Source organism: Leptidea sinapis, chromosome 20 (genome assembly GCF_905404315.1).
Source record: "Leptidea sinapis chromosome 20, ilLepSina1.1, whole genome shotgun sequence".
Lineage (NCBI taxonomy): Eukaryota > Metazoa > Arthropoda > Insecta > Lepidoptera > Pieridae > Leptidea > Leptidea sinapis.
This window is the reverse complement of record NC_066284.1, coordinates 9,913,860-9,931,392: the sequence shown is the minus strand read 5'-3', so window position 1 is coordinate 9,931,392 and position 17,533 is coordinate 9,913,860. Positions and strand designations below refer to the sequence as shown.

At 34.8% G+C, this 17,533-nt stretch overlaps 1 protein-coding gene across 1 annotated transcript in view; it reads right to left on the bottom strand.

The window, feature by feature from the left end:
* Positions 1 to 17,533, bottom strand: part of LOC126970154 (uncharacterized) — a 58,256-nt gene that overhangs the window by 20,600 nt on the left and 20,123 nt on the right. The window contains exon 2 of the mRNA XM_050815926.1: positions 599 to 705. Coding sequence (XP_050671883.1) covers positions 599 to 686 — 88 coding nt within the window. The 5' untranslated portion in view covers positions 687 to 705. The remainder of the gene's footprint in view (positions 1 to 598; positions 706 to 17,533) is intronic.

Below are 17,533 nucleotides of genomic sequence, written 5' to 3'. Positions count from 1 at the left end.
ATTTTTTTTTTTGTTTCAATTTTTATTTGTGTATTAGTCCTAGAAGTGTGGCTTATCACTTTAAAAACATAACATATTGTTTAGATTTACAAGAGCGACATCTCAAGTCAATTTCCTAATATGCAAATATTGGGTTTGAGCAGGTTATCAACTGTAAAGTAGATCCTGTAGATGAAGCCACAACCTGAGAGTTGAACAAAGCAAACAGAATTTTATAACGAGGCGGTACTCGAACGGTTAGCTCAGTTGGTTAGAGCACCGGCACGGAACGCCGGACGTCGTGCGATGAATCCCGCATCGTTCATAAAATTTGAGCTAGTCTTGCAATAAAATTTATAATCAAATATAATGATATTCTATACATAGAACGTCATTGATTAAATAGCTTGTGGGCTGTTGCTCCATTCACACTCTGTGGTCTTATTAAGAAAGTCATTTATGTTATAGTAACCTTTACCACACAAACGTTTTATACTATTCTTTTGAATTTTGTAAAACAAGGATAAATCCTTAATAACATAAGTATTATTAAAATTTGCGCATCGGGATCGAACCAGCAAATATTGCTTGTTACCTAGTCACATGAAGGTCATCTTACCGAATTGTTCGTCCGTGTAAGGAACAGTCCCCTGGCTGCTGGAGAACTCCTTGTACTCCTTGTGTTTGCTGTATGACTTGGTTGCCATGGTGATAATTTAACTATCTCTGGAACAAAGATGGAATATGTTTAGTATTGAGATTAAAATGTGTTCTGAAAAAAGATAACAATTTACGATATCCACTCCCGCCAAATACATCATTAATAGTGCCTCGCGTTTTAATTTCAGTCGTTAGGGCTCCGTTCTACTTTGTTACCATCGTTCGTCCGACCGTATATCATACACGGCGTCATTTATATATTTATCAGAGTGTGTGTTGTAGTTACAACAACAACTAATTAAAACCGGCCAAGTGCGAGACGGACTCGCCCACGAAGGGTTCCGTACCAATAATCCTCGTTTGTAACCAGCCTTATGATGTCACTAGTCCCAGTTAAATAGCACCTTCTGTGCTTAATATCCCATCGGATACTCCCAAAAGAGGTCGCCTTAGCATTCACCACCTGTCTCCTATCGTTATCCCGGAGGTAGCCCTTTCTCCTTTGACTGGGGGCAAAAAACATATGGAAGCCCACCACAAGTTTTTTAGTATTTGGTGTTGTAGCGGCAACAGAAATAAATCATCTGTGAAAAATTTAACTGTCTACCTATCACGTTTCACGAGATACAGCCTGCGGACAGACGGACAGACGAAGTCTTAAAATAGGGTTCAATTTATACTCTTTGGGTAAGGCACCCTAAAAACCAAAATGGCAGCTCTCAAAATGACCACCCTGCAAATTAAAATTGTATCCTTTAAAAAGTTTTAAAAATTAAATCGTGTTATATTTTCTTGTACGATGGTACGAGTCCGGCTCACAACGAGTTTGAACCAATACAACAGCTGACATAGGGATTTTCACCATGGGACATCCCATTTTGTTTCTCACATCAAATAATTTATAATAATATACAAGTTGGCCCGACAGACGCTGTTCTTATAGAAGAAAAAAAATATGATGAAAGTAATAATGTAGTTTAAAAAAACAAAATTCAAACTTGCTAAATTATCAAATTCATTTGATTCCCGCAATTAACTTTAAGTTCGTGTATGTGTTTGAGCGGTGTCAGTGTACTGGTGCGATTCGATACCTCTCTGTTTTGAGAACGCGTCCTTAAAAAATATATTTCTAAATGATCATCCCTTTCATCTTTTTTTATCATACCCTTCTTATTTTTATATGTCTTATTTTTTTCCGACACCTCCAACAAATATCGTTAATTTATACGAAAATATTAACAAAAACTTAACATAATTAAGAATATATACTAAAACGTTCCTCGAAAACCATGCTATGCATTGGTGAAAACAGCATGAAAAACGGTGGAGTAGTTTTTGAGTTTATCCCGAACAGACTGACGCGGCGGAGTACTTTGTTTTATAATAATACTAGCTGACCCGGCTAACGTTGTTTTGCCATATAAAGTATAATTCACGCGATAGTTTTATAAGTAGTAAAATATTGCCTATATTATAGCCTGTACATCATTTTGTTCTATTGTCAATAGTTTTTGCAGCGCACGCAAAAATAGGTTTTCGATTTAACACCTTGTGTTACAAAATAGCAATTTTATTACGGATCCCTAATTTAAAAAAAAAACACTACCCAACACTGAAAGAATCATTCAAATCGGACCAGTAGTACCAGAGATTAGCGCGTTTAAACAAACAAACAAACAAACAAACAAACAAACACTGCAGCTTTATAATATTAGTATAGATTAATTTATTATATGATATGTTATATGATCACACTACAAAATGCCGTTTCAAATTAGTTAAGCAATCAGAAATATTACGAAGAGACAGAGCCATTTCATATTAGATTATTATGAATATAATTTCAACAGCAATATTTTGCATGTTTTAAAATGCCTTTCCTTTTAAGGCTGTAGCAACAACGTTGTGGGTCGCATATTACGTCACCCATTCAGGTTTTCTGCGCCCGCGCACTGCGTAGGATGTCCTGTGTATCGCGGTAATAACATATTATCAAGGTTTTAGTATCAATGATGTTGGGTATGTAGTCTGTAGTATTTAAATCAGCGCCATCTGTGCCATGAAATAGTAAGCGACACAAGTTGAAAAACTTAAGAAACTACTTCGTAAATATATTTCAAATAAATTAGGCATGTAAAAAGAATAAATATTTTGTATAAATAAATGTACAGGTCCATTTGATAGAAATATATCCTCAATTTCTTATAGGGTTCTTACGCTTACATAGTACGCGTATTTGGTTACTAGAAATGTAAATTATGTACCAGGTAATTCAGAGATTGCTTATTTGAATGAAGCTAAATTTGCTTGGCTAAAAAAATGGATAAAGTGAAATGTTCCAGATGATTTAAGGTAAACGCACACTTATCCGAGCCGAACGAGTCGAACGAACGAATTTAAGAATTCTGTATATGATATCTCTTGTAGAATCGGACTATTCGACCCAATGTGTGCGAGATTTCATATAAAGCATTCTTAAATTCGTTTCGTTCAACTCGTTTGAATAGTTCGGTTCAGATAAGTGTGCGTTCACCTTTAAAGCATCAAAATGCACGGAATTCACTACTTCATAAGTCAGCCTCTGATGATCTTTTTATCACATCTTCTGACACAGAAGAGCGTGTTTGGCTTTTATTTGTCAGAAGAACAGTCAAGCTTAGTTAGCTACTTCATAATGTGTCTTGGTCAATTTGTCAGAATGGAACCCATCAGCTATGCTGATGTGGCGTGCTGGTAGATGTTCTAGAGATTAACTAATATTTAATAAATAATCAACTGTTCTAGAGATGCAACAAAATACACAAACGTCAATAACTAAAGCCTACACGAGTAAGTAAAAAAAAATGTATTTTAATAAGTAAAAACATAGTTATACTTATTGAGTACAAACTTAAAGTACTTACAATACAGTAGACGTATCAATTCACACATACCGTAAATAAAATAAAATATATACCGTATACCAACTGTCTGATTATTATTAGCGGGGTCATGATTCTCTCATGAGGGAAGGACTTATCCCAACGCTAAATATGAACCCCTTATTCATAATGGTCCGCTAACTTAAAACAGCCGCTAAGGAGTGTTTTTTCTCATTCTGACTTAGGTCAATAGAAGAAGACAGAGTGAGAATTAGCAATGCTTTAAGTTAGCAGACTATTATGAATAAGGGGGGAAATGTATGATAGTTCCGATAGTTTTGTACTACTCAACTCAACTGCAGTGTGTTCGTGTGTGCGTACGAGCGCCACGGTAGACCGCTGGGACTCTCTCAGCAATTATTTTTGTCATAAACATAAACTTGCTATGCCTACTACTCTGTGAAGACGAGTTATCAAGTGTTTTATTGGGTAATGGATATGCTATTACGGTATGATCCCAGGTAATGTACAAAACAAATGTGTTACGAAATTATGTGTTATTAAATACGAAGTGTGGGAAAGGTTATTATAACATAAATGATTTTCTTAATGACAGACTGAGAATGTAGCGGACACCCTCAGGCTCTTTAATTATAAATGTTTATTGTACGATATTATATTGTAATCCATATTTTTATGAAAAACAAAGCTCGCTGAGTTTCTTGCGCTCCTTCTTCTCTGCTCTGAGGCAGTCTATTTTGAATGGGTGGTTTTTGACATTCAATAAGTAATTTGAATCCTATTTTAATATAAAATATTTGAATTTGACGCGATAATAAATTAATTAAAAAATTAATATATGTAGCTATATATGTTTCTTAAGAGAGAAAAGAAATCAATATGTCGTCGCTTTAACGTCGAAATTTTAACTGAATGTGTATTAAAAAAGGCATAAAAGGCATCTATTTTCTCAAAATTTATTCCTTTAGAATTCTTTTTGGTGTCATTTCTAATATACTAGACACTACTACCGCTTTGGAAACAAATGGCACTCAAATTCAAAATCACTTTATTCATGTAGGTACGGAAATGAGACTTATGAACGTCAAAAAAAAAATCTTATTGAATTTACCACTACTTCGTAAAGGGTTGAGCTAATGAGAAGAAGTAGCAAGAAACTCATTGCCACTCTTTTAAATCAAGACTTACATTTTCATTGTTTTACAAATGCTCTGAGAGGGAAGAAGCGGCGCAAGCGCGCTTTTTTTGCGCTATTATTAATCAAATATACAATATTGTACTGTCATTGCTATTGTTATAAAATAATCATAGTCCCAGGCTGTCGGATCATCGATCACATATTGTCGCTATCACAACCAAAAAAAAAAGCGTAGCCTGGCGTATTCTAAATGGCCGCGTTGCATTTAAAAACAATGTCTGTTTCAAATCAAATATATTCTTTTAACAAGGTAAAACAAAAACTACACTTCAATTCACAATATGTTTTGCGTTAAGTATTGATGTTACATAAACACAAGATTTAACTCAAACCCACCTTGACCGCTATTCGTCTCACATAATGACATCATCGACGTAAACTTCGCGCGCCATTTCGTTTTATTTTTACACATCTCTTACTCCGTCTTTGCTATATTTATCTCTTTCATACAGAACGATTCGTACAGTTTAGTGTTATTGAAGTTTAAGTTTTAGCGTTGAATACACGAACATTCGAGTCATTACTAAATGAATTTAAATATTTTTATCCTCACCATCTGTATGTGAGGCGAGGCGTACCTCCTCAAAGCGATTTTCAAGGAACTTTCTTCGACGTAAACCCAAAATATGGAGTTTGGAATGAGCTTCCATGTGATTATGAGGTCAATACCTCATGGGAACCTTAAAATAAAGCGTCAACCCAAACCTAAAAGTCTGGCAACGCTCCTGTTTGTTTTCTCTTTAAAATAATTTCATAATGAGCTTCCATGCGATTATGAGGTCAATACCTCATGGGAACCTTAAAATAAAGCGTCCACCCAAACCTAAAAGTCTGGTAACGCTCCTGTTTGTTTTCTCTTTAAAATAATTTCATAATTTTTACATTGCATAGCAATTGCCTTTATACCTTCGATTTATATCATAGGATTGCTTTAAAACAAGGGGCTTAGTTTAAGATGTGCATAGAAATAGAAGTATATAACTTTACCATAGGGAGTGACAATAACACAACATATTACAACAGTACCTAGACGCCGTGAAGCCTCATGAAGTTACTTCAGTTCGTAAAGAGGGGAGAACAACTGATAAGAAATTCACAGCCCATCTTTTAAATCATATAACAACTTAGCCTACTTAATATAACATTTAACAACTTTTGCCTGCACAGAATCAGACAAGAACCATGCATCATTATCCTTTATATAATCTACTACATTATAGCAAGCCTTCTTTGTCAAAAAGCTTTGATAGCAATTTCAGTCAGTCTGTCAGACCAGGTAGTTCTATAGGTTCCATGTTCCTAGCGAATCTCTCGAAGAAATAAGCGATTCATTCCTTTGTATGTCAGTCATTGTAAGATTGACAGATGACGGATATATTCTTGTAAAAACGAAGATAGCCGAAATCCGCTACGTTTTAAGCAACTGGAGGTCTATTACCAAAATCGAAAGCCGTAGTTTCGGTCCGAAACGAAAGAATAACGAACTTCGAATTAAATCCTATTACCAAAGTACTTCGGATCCGAATAGTGCGGATGGATTTCGTTTCGGAACCATAGACATAACCATAAAAAGTAAATGTCAATTGAATTTGGGAATAAGGTAAACGAAAGACAAGATGTCTAACGCGAACTTCGTGTCGATCTTCGGATCCGAAACACTTTCGTAATAGGGAAATGTACGATACGTCAACCGAAACATCGTATTTCGATTGTGGTAATAGGGCTCCTGTTCGCTTTCAACCTAAGCTAGATTATACACTTCGCCAATCGCCATACTGTAATTAATACTATTTCAAAATTATGTCAAATCAGTGCACGTTTCTTGCTAAACTTATTCAATCCCACCTCTTTTTACGTAGTATTTACATCCTCTTTGATAAGTTCTTGCAATGTTGTTAAGTAGAATCCCCTGATCACAAGCATACTTAATACAAAGAACTTTCTGTTATGGACTTATTGACCACACGTGAGTATGTTTGCATTTAATACACAGTGAGTAATATCAAGTTACTGTTTTCACTCATTGACTTATGTTTTGAATCGACACGTGAATTGTGGAACGTTTATTACTTTTTGCATTGCTTCTACCATGTCCGCCATGGGTTTGATGGGAATACAAAGGTCAAGGCTTATTTATAGGTAAGATATTTGTAAGAAGATTGTAAAACTAACACTGATTGTCCTTTTTGGCTGTACTCAAAATTCGATAGTTGATTTAAAATATATTTGAATATATATTTTATGGTTTCCTATTATAAATCCTGAATCGGCATTAATTATTACTTCCAAATCAATTAAAGTAGTGCAGAAAACGAAACATAAAACGATTATCTGTCAAATTCAAACCAATTAGTATTAACAATTTAAAAACAATAACTCTTTCCCATAAATGGTTTGAAAAAACAGATCAACATCCATGGTTGTAATAGATACTAAATATATTGAAAGAAATGTATTCAAATATCAAAGAAATTCATTATAACGAAAATTATTGTTATATTTATTAACCTAAATGTTTCACGTGCTTTAAATTTTTCAGGCTTGTTACTCTTACCTCATTTGCTCGACCTTCTTAATAATCTGTGCAAATTAACGACAAGTCATTAAATTTCACAGATAAACTGGATACGTTGCACTTGACCCCATTGCTATATGAATGTCAGCCTATAATCTGGTTGACCTTGTCATTGTCAATTATTCGAGCGAAAGACTGCATGTTACATCATTTTGCGTCCAAAGGAAACTGAATTTCCGTATAATTACAAAAACTTTAGTGTTAAGTATAAATTAGCACTAAATTGGGTGCTTTTAGGGTCCTAACGTTTTATGTTTTCTCTTTCTTAGAATTAATGTAATAGGATTAAGAATTACGAAATTAACACCTTTATTTATATAGATAAGTAACATTTCCATACTATTAATAAACAATCCAATATCCGTTTTATTATGTTTTACAAATATATTCAAGTCTCTTATCTTACCTATGTAAGGTCGTAACATCTCATTTCGAACAATTTAATTTTATTAACTTATGATTTATGTAATATGGTTGACCTTGGTGATGAAATGGATGCTACTATGTATACGGATTTAGTTATCGCGTTCGACAAGGTGGATCAAACCATCCTAATTAAAAGACTGGATCACTACTCAGTCACTACCTATTACTATTAACTGCGTGTCTTACCACGCAAAAAGACTTCAGATGTAATTAATAAGTGGTTACAATTTGCAGCCTTACTTTGGCATCTCTGACATTCCTGAAGGCTCACATCTGAGTCCTATTTTATTATTAATATGTATAAAAGATATTGCCCCTGAAATTACTAAATTTAAAACATAACCCATTCAGAATTTTTAATATTATTTGGATGGAAAAACGAAGCACTTAACTTAGGTTATAATAAGACTTTGTAGAACATACTTCTAATAACGGAATTATTATATTACAATATAAATAAGAAGATATTTGTGTGAGTGCGGTTGTGTATGCGTGTCTGTGTGTATGTGGCTCCATACATCTGAAAGACTAAAAGATCTTATATCATCACATTATTGTCTATCTGTCCGTATATTAAGACCCCATTCTCGGGAAAGCGTGGAAGAATACATACCTATGTATTCTCCCATTCCCATACCTATGGCATCCTAAATTATATGGGAAATATAAATTATCCTAAAATATAGGGGATATTAAAATATAATTCAAGTATAATGGCAACCCTATATATGCCGTGTGGCAGCCCTATATAGAGCCCCTGTGTAGCTGCGGGCGTTCATCGGTTGAACAATTAGCACACAATTAGCGACTTCGTCATCTCCCGGTGACTCATATCGTGCGTTCAAAATCAGCCGAAATGGACGCGCAAATATGAAGTATTACTCAATGTAAAATGAACAACTAAGGCCGGGTCCGGGGTCCAAACGATGGCAAGATAGTTTTATTTTGCCATCATAGAATGAAAGAGAAATAGTATCTGTAGCGAGACGAGGGAAAGAGAAGAGAGAGAAGAGTTTGTGAGTATGTACACAAGGGAAAAGTAGTATAACTACTAGCACAAATAAACAGAATTAAAACATATATAGCAAGATTATGCAGCCGATATTAATACTATAGAAGCAAACAAATAATAATACTTATTCTAATTCCTTTAAAAAATTGATTCTTGGTCAGAAATCGGTACTCTTCAAAGTAATTATTATTGATTATATTTCAATGGGAAGTAGTACTCAATAGTATTAAGGGTTCCGTACCCGAAAGGAAGCAAAAGGGAGCCCTGATTACTAAGAACTGAGGCTATAAATATTATAATATAGTTTGTATGTTAATACCATAAAGCCAATCCAAATTCACTACCGCACCAACAAACCAAATGGAGTGAGGCTGCGCCAAATTCGACTCGTGAATAACAAAACCGTGAGCAAAGGAAACTAAACGAATATTGTTATATTTTTTAAGACTTGAAACAAAATTAATATGTGTATGTTTTTCTTTAATATAATCAGAATAATAATAAATAAATAAAAATAATATTAGCAGTAAAGTAAATTGAATAATGTATAAGTGATAACAATAACTTATTAAAAATCACACGAGAAGTCTCCAAAAGGAGAATGGGACTTTTGGGCCTGATGGTTAACAAGTTTACAATACTTTAAAAAAAGGGTATATTTTTCTGATGTAAAATACAAAAAACTAGCCATTTTGCAATGTACAAACCGAAAAAACATTAAAATAAAGAAAATCGATTTAAATGACGTAATCGAATGAATATTTAATCGATTAAAATAACAATAAGATCCGGTTGTTTTATTTTAATAATATTAGTAAGGTGCATTGTTTATGTTTCAAATTATTATTATGAATAAAATATATTATTTTCTCAGGAAAAAAACAGAACTGAGCAATTATTTAATTATCAATAAATCGATTTACATAAAAAATCGATACAAGTGAAATCCTTGTTCCTCAACGCTAACTTCACTTTGACAATGACAGTCTGACAGATCATTTCGTTTCTTCCTCATTGTCACTTCGTTTCTTGTTGTATTCGTCGAGTTACCGACTTGTTAACTCATAACTACCTACCCAATTGAATTCCAAGGTAAGTAATAATTGTCTCTCGCAGTCTGTTTTACAGTTCATGTATGAGCTAATGAGTATATATTATTCTTATCTGAGCAAATAAAACTATCTTTTAATTTAGGTAGTATACCTATATTATATTATCTAATTACCAATTGTCTTATATTATAATGCAAAAAAATGTCGTTACAGTAGTAGATAGGTATACGTAGATATGTAGGTATTTTTTATCTAAAACAAAAAATAAGGTTGGTACCCATCTAATATAAGTATGTGATAAATCCTTAGCAGCTAGGCGTTTAATATAATTTTAATAAATCTAGAATAGATGAGCTGTCAACATATAGTTCAAGACATAACCTCATTTTTATATCTTCGATTACTCAGCTCCTAGATTGACAAATCTTGCAAAATTTTCAATTATGGATTATTTAAATGTTATCTTTTAAATGGTGCTACTTTCATCTTGTTATCACTTGGGCCCAGGAATGTATGGAAGCGTTTCAATTTCCTTTTAATATAAAACACTCCCATACATTTAGTATGAGTTTAGTAGAAAAGTTTTAGTCCTTATTTTAGAAGGCTATTTTTGCTTAGTAAAGTAATAAAACAATGTTTTAATTAAATCGTATTTATTTCTTAGTCAGTACAAAATGTTGTATTCGAAGCAGATGTTCGAAGTGACTGTCTTGTTGTGCGATACAATGACCTTTATAATAATCATATTAATGTATGGGAGTGTTTAAAATCTAAATTTTGGCCATTTCTCGTTTGATTTAAAAAAAGTTATTTATTGATTAGGTAACGTTCTTTTGATATTAGTTTAAAGTTTTTTTTTATATCTGTAATAGTTACGGAATAATCACCTGGTCACACTTAACGATTATACCCTGTATATTATATCTGTATTTATTCACAAATAAAATTTGAAAACAAAAAATTATGAACGATGCGGGACTCGAACACGCGAACTCCCACGTTGTGTGCCGGTGCTCTAACCACCTGAGCTAACCGTTCGAGTGACGTATCGTCATAAAATCTTGTATGCTTTGTTCAACTCTCAGGTTGTGACTTCATTTACAGGTTCTGCTTTACAGTTGATAATCTGCTCAACCCCAATTATTTGCACATTAGAAAATTTACTTGAGATGTCGCTCTTGGAATATATAACTAGGGTTATCACTTTAAAAGTATAACAAATTATTTAGATCTGCATTTATTTCCAAATAGTTGAACAATAATTTTAATTCAACAAATATACAATCTTCTATTGCTTCAAATGTATTATAAATGCAATATGTATTGTATTATATACAGAAATACAGTACCTCGATAATGAAGTGACACAGAGAGTACATTATATTACAAATGATATCATCGACAATACTGAAGTTGGCACATGTCTTCGGATCATCTCACTCAGATACATCTTACGTGCTCTTGTTGCATTTTATTTCATTGTTGCAATCTTTTGTTGCAAACTCTCTATACACCACATTGAAAAGGATTTAAGACCGGTCTGATCTTGAAAATGTTGCCTTACAAGTGATTTGTATATTGTTACTAGGTGACCCAGCAAACGTTGTACTGCCATATAAAGTAATAAAATAGAATTCAATAATTAAACTTTTTGGGGTATAATAAATAGATTACAAGCCATTCTCAAATATCATCCTACCAAATATATCATACATAAAATTTAACGTACTACAATAATCATTATATTCGATTGCCATCTTGCAACTCTATTGCGTATCTATGGATGGAATAGAAAAATATTACAATGGTGAAAATTTGAAGGTGTATGTATTTTTAATGCTGAATGGTAATAAAATAAAAAAAATTGTCAAAAAAGTATTTAAGGGCCGGTGACCCTTATCATTTAAGGGTAAAAGTTGATGTTGGGCGATTCTCAGACCTACCCGATATACACACAAATTTTCAAACAAATTGGTTTAGCGGGTTCTGAGGAGTTTGGTAACAAACACCAGGACAAGAGAAATTTATGTAAAAGATTTTAATTAAATACTAAAACGGTTTTGCAGTAATATCGAAAGGGTGGACCTCTGAATCGGAAACTAGTTAAAGTTGTATCTGCGGAGTCAGTGATGCATCCGACGTTTGACAAATATCAATGACAAATGAAACTTAACTAATAAATAAAAATTAAATATGTGTCTGTTTGTGTGTGTATGTGAAATATTTAAAGATTTAATTTATCACCAAATTGCACAATATCCTATGGCAAACTATGTGACAGGCCTAAGCAATTATTGAAAAGTCTTAACGTAAGGTTGCACATTAATGTAAAAAGTTCTGTTCTAGTCTTACTACTGCGAAAAATTTAAATTACTCAAACGTTTTGACTTACTTAAGTACAAGTGTAGTAGATACGTATCAATTCGCAAATGAAAATAAGTAAATGTATTATTCGAGCAATTATATACATAATATTTAAAGTAATAACTTTAAGTGTTGGATTATAAATATAAAAATCTCCGAAGAGATGTCCGACCAGGCATCGCTTTCCTCGCACATATCTTAGGGAAGGTAACGATCCTCACCACGACGTTGCCACGAGCAGTACCAATTAATTTTATTTAATATGACAAGCCTTGCCCCGGGAATGAAGTATACCTACCATCGTACAAGATACGACAGTGTGGATTTTTTACAAATTTTATTATTATTCATACACACACAATAATAAATATTGGCATTGCTGTGACAATAATATTATATGATATCAGAAATATAAAATTGTTATTGGTAAAAGTTTTAGTTATAAATCTAGTTGGTAAGACTTTGGAAATAAATTAATAAACGGTTGTTTTTCACCCCGTTCAAATTTATTGATAAAACATTTGTACATTTGGAAACATACTCTAATAACAATAGCTATGCGTATACATATACAGACGTGGAATTACGCTGTGTATCCAACGGGAATCTAACCCGCAACCGTTGAAAGACAGGTAAGTATTCCATTCGACCCGAGGGCTCTTCAAAATAACAAAGTCGGCACAAGCTTGGCCATACACAGACATACGAGGATCGTATGCTTTTGTTGCATTTTATTGCATTGTTACAAAGTTGCCAACTGTCTCAACAAAATTAAAAAGGTTTAAAACCGGATTTATTCAATCTTGGCATTTGGAAGGCTTTATATCTTAACTAAAGCATGGTATAATATTTCAAAGCGGGGTGTGTTTTTGTTAAGATTAAAAGTGCCCCTGAAAACGTGCTCCTGCAAAGATTACGAAAAATTATAGTTGGATTCTTCAAAAATGCGTATTCACCTTCCTAATGCCGGTAGTTTTCCCTATGGTGTTGCTGGACAGTGTGGTGGTCACTAAATATCAAGTAACCTTAATGCTTGTAACGGGAATGTCGAAATGGTTTATATCATCAATAGGTCAATTTGCGTGGGGTATTATATTAGCGGGCACTTCAAGTCTCAACCCACACAACATCTATAATGGATTTTATAGTTTCACAAGGAGAAAACCAATCCTGACAGCGTTGGAGCAAATGTTTACAATTGGTGTGCCGTGTCTGTTTTACTTACTAGCTGTGCTCCGCGTTTTCACCTCTATTAAGAAACAAAGTTGAAATAGTTTTAACATTGTTTAAGGACATTTTTTTTAATAGGAGGACAAACGACGTACGGGTCACCTGGTGTTCATCAATCTATCACTCTCTCCCGCAACACCAGAGGAATCCCAAGAGAGTTGCCGGCCTCAAAGAAGGTGAACGCGATTTTTTTAAGGTACCCATGTCGTATCGTCCCGGAAACACCGCACGAGGAAGGTCATTTCACAACTTTGTATGGTTGGTATGTGGAAGAAAGTGTCTTGAAAACTGAGATGTAAAGAAAAGCCGCACATCCGGATAACAAACTAGCCAGAAGAATTAACATGATTTATTGGAGTTAATATTCTTCTCGTCCCAAATATCACAGTGTCTGAAAACGAAGCTTTTCAACCATTGTGTGTTGCCAGGGATGACTTACAGTATGCAGACGTGGTCGCTAACTATGGGCCTTATGAGAAAGCTTATGGTCGCTCAGAGGGCAATGGAGAGGGCTATGCTCGGAGTTTCCCTGCGAGATCAAATCGGAAATGAGGAGATCCGTAGGATAACCAAAGTTACCGACATAATCCAAATGATTGCGAAACTGAAGTGGCAATGGGCAGGGTACATAGTTCGACGGACAGATGGCTGTTGGGGCAGTAAAGTCCTCGAATGGCGACCACGTACCGGAAGACAAAGTGTTGGTAGGCCCCCCACAAGATGGACCGACGATCTGGCCAAGATCGCCAGAATATGTTGGATGAGGGTACCGCAGGACCGATCGTCGTGGAAATCTTTGGGGGAGGCCTTTGTCCAGCAGTGGGCGTCATCCGGCTAATGATGATGATGGTCTAAAAAAATCTATACTTCCAATAATATGAATATTTAAATAAGTGTTAAGTTTTTGCATACTTTTAATTTAATAATTTTATATTTAACATCTGCAATAAGTCCCCGAACTATGAGCAGATGTGTCTAGAATCTTATGGGAAGTGTAGTAGTTGTGGAAGAAAGGTATTCGATACCTTTCTTTCCTTTACTTCAGTCTAATTCGACAATGATTTCGCTCGAGTCTCTTTGGATTCTTTATAGTTAGTAACTGAACTGAAATGGGTTTGGATGAATTGCTAGGCGTTTTTAGTAGTTTGAGGAGTAGATAAGTATTCTTTGAATACTTCCTTTACTGTTTTAAAATTAAGTTCTCCATGAAGTTCATTGTCTTTTAGGAACCATGGGGTTTCCTAACCTGGGGTTAACCAATTCGATAGATTTCTAAAGCCCCATGGTTGAATAATTGTAATGTTAGGTCCAGATTGGCTTTAGAACTACCTTGTATATACGAGTTTGTTTGAGAGAGAGAGTTTGTTGCCTAGAATTAGGACTGAATTTCTTCCGAGCAACAATTGTAGCCCTCTTATATAAGAAAAAATCAGGTAGAACAGCTCTTAAACTAATGATATTTTATAAAATGGACAAGAATAACAAACTTCTTCTTGGCAATTGGCGCTCCGCTGCAGATTGAGTTCAAAGTATTTATCTACAGAAATATAATCTTGTTTTACGAGCGAAAACTTCGCAGACGTAAAATTTATAGGCAATTTTCAAGAAACTATAAAAATAGTACAACGGATGTCCAACCTACACGCTCCGTCCCTTTCATTACGCATACGATTATTTTTTGTCTCACCCACGCTATGTTTCAAGGAGGTTTGGTCTGTGTGAATGAGTTTGTAGATTTTGACCTTGCGAGCGCTTGTGTGACATAGTTAGGTAAATAAGGTACAGTTTTGTAAAGGTATTGATTACATAAGGTTCGTTTTGTTTGTAGCGAGATAAGGAAAAAATATTTGAAATAGAGTCAAAGGTAATGTAAACCATCGAATTTTTCTTCACCTATTTTAGTCTTGGATTACGGTCAATGTGTTTTAAGAACAAAGATACAAGATATAATACACAAATATTCTTTTGCAGTTATTTAAACGCGATCAGGAAGGGTTCCGTACTGATGCATTACAATGTACCTACTGTTTAATTTTTAGCTACTTACTTTTGTAATTAAGCTGAGTGTGTTAAAAAGCAAACTCGGCTTTTGCATTGGGCTGAGCTTAGCATAATTTCATATGTCAATTGAATATAAAAACTTAATCAAAGTCTACTCAGTGGGGCCCCCATATTGAAGAATTGGCGAATAGGCTTAGTTCTGTAGCATATGCAGTTAAGAAAATTAGACGGTTAACTGACATAGATACGGCGAGATTAGTATACTTTAGTTATTTTCATAGTATTATGTCCTATGGTATATTGTTATGGGGCAGTGCGGCCGATATTAATACTATCTTTGTGCTGCAGAAGAGGGCTATTCGCGCGATTTATAACCTAGGTCCTAAAGAATCATTAAGAGAAAAATTTAAAGAAATAAACATTTTGACTGTTGCTTCTCAATACATTTTTGATAATGTTCTGTATGTTCATAAGCACATTGAGGAATTTTCTAGAAACTGTGACATTGATAATGTTAATACGAGGAACAAACATAAACTTGTTATGCCTACTACTCGGTTGGGTTGAGTTAGTAAGTCTTTTGTTGGGCGATGTATATGCTTCTACAATATGATCCCAGAAAATGTACAAAACAAATGTGTTACGAAATTTAAAAGAATTGTTAAAAAACGGTTGTGTGGGAAAGGTTATTATAGCATAAACGTTTTTCTTAATGACACCACGGTCGGGAATAAAGCGAACACCCTCAGGCTCTTTAATAATAAATGTCTATTGTACGATATTACATTGTAATCCATATTTTATATTAAAAAAAAAGCCCGCTGAGTTTCTTGCGCCCATTCTTCTCAGGTCTGAGGCAGTCTCTTTTAAATGGGAGGTAGTTTTTGACGTTAAATAAGTGATTTTAAATCCTTTATGGTTTATGAGAAGCAGCCGATTGACATACATGTCCAATTTAATTACAATCCAAATTTATTTAGTAGTATCTTGTAGTATCGAGTAGTTATTGGAAATGACATCAAAAAGAATTCTAAGGGAATAAATTTTGAGAAAATAAATGCCTTTTATTGATACCGAAGTAAATACAAATATCCGTATTGGTACCGAAACTACGAGGGGCGGTCAAAAAGTTCGCGGAATGGCGGGGTTGGCGGGGGTGAGGTCGCTCCTCCAGGTAGCCGCTACTTGAGTAACTCATAATTACTATATATGCCAATTTCTAGCCTAATTGGGTCATTAGCTTTCGAGTTACAAACGAGTGAACAAGTAAATCGGGAACAAACTAGCCACTATGGAGAAAATTGAACATCGCGCCGTCGTAAAGTTCCTCACCAAACAAGGAAAAACGCCTCAAACTATTTTGCAAGAGATGTTAGCTGTTTACGGAGACTCTGCTCCTGGTAAAACCATGATTTACAAATGGCACGGCCTTTTCAAGCAAGGAAGGGAGTCAATTGAAGATGATCCTCGACCTGGACGGCCCATTGAGGCCACTACGCCGGAAATCATTGAAAAAGTTGAAAAACTTGTATTGGAAGACGGAAGGTTGAAGAAGAAACAACTTGCAGCATCAGTTGGAGTATCAGAAACCACAATTTTAAATATTCTTCATCAACATCTTGGCATGAGTAAAGTGTGTTCAAGGTGGGTCCCGAGAATGCTCACGCCGCTGCAAAAACGTGAGCGCGTCAACTGTTCCCGCGAGTATTTGGACCGCTGTGGAGAAGTTAGGGAAGAAATTATGGCCCGAATTGTAACCGGTGATGAAACTTGGGTTCACCACTATGAGCCTGAGTCAAAGCAGGAGTCGATGCAGTGGCACAAAAAAGGCACACCACCCCCAAAAAAATTTAAAGTGTCGCAATCGGCCGGAAAGATCATGGCGACTATTTTTTGGGATACTGAAGGTATTCTTTTGATCGATTATAAAGAACGTGGTGTTTCTATAACGGGAGAGTACTACGCTTCCCTATTGGACCGATTAAAAGAAGCTATTAAAGAAAAAAGAAGAGGAAAACTGACAAAAGGTGTACTCCTTTTGCACGACAACGCGCCCGTTCACACGAGTCATGTTGCGACGGCTGCCATTCATCGATGCGGTTTTGAACAACTACGCCATCCACCCTACAGTCCAGACCTGGCCCCTAGCGATTT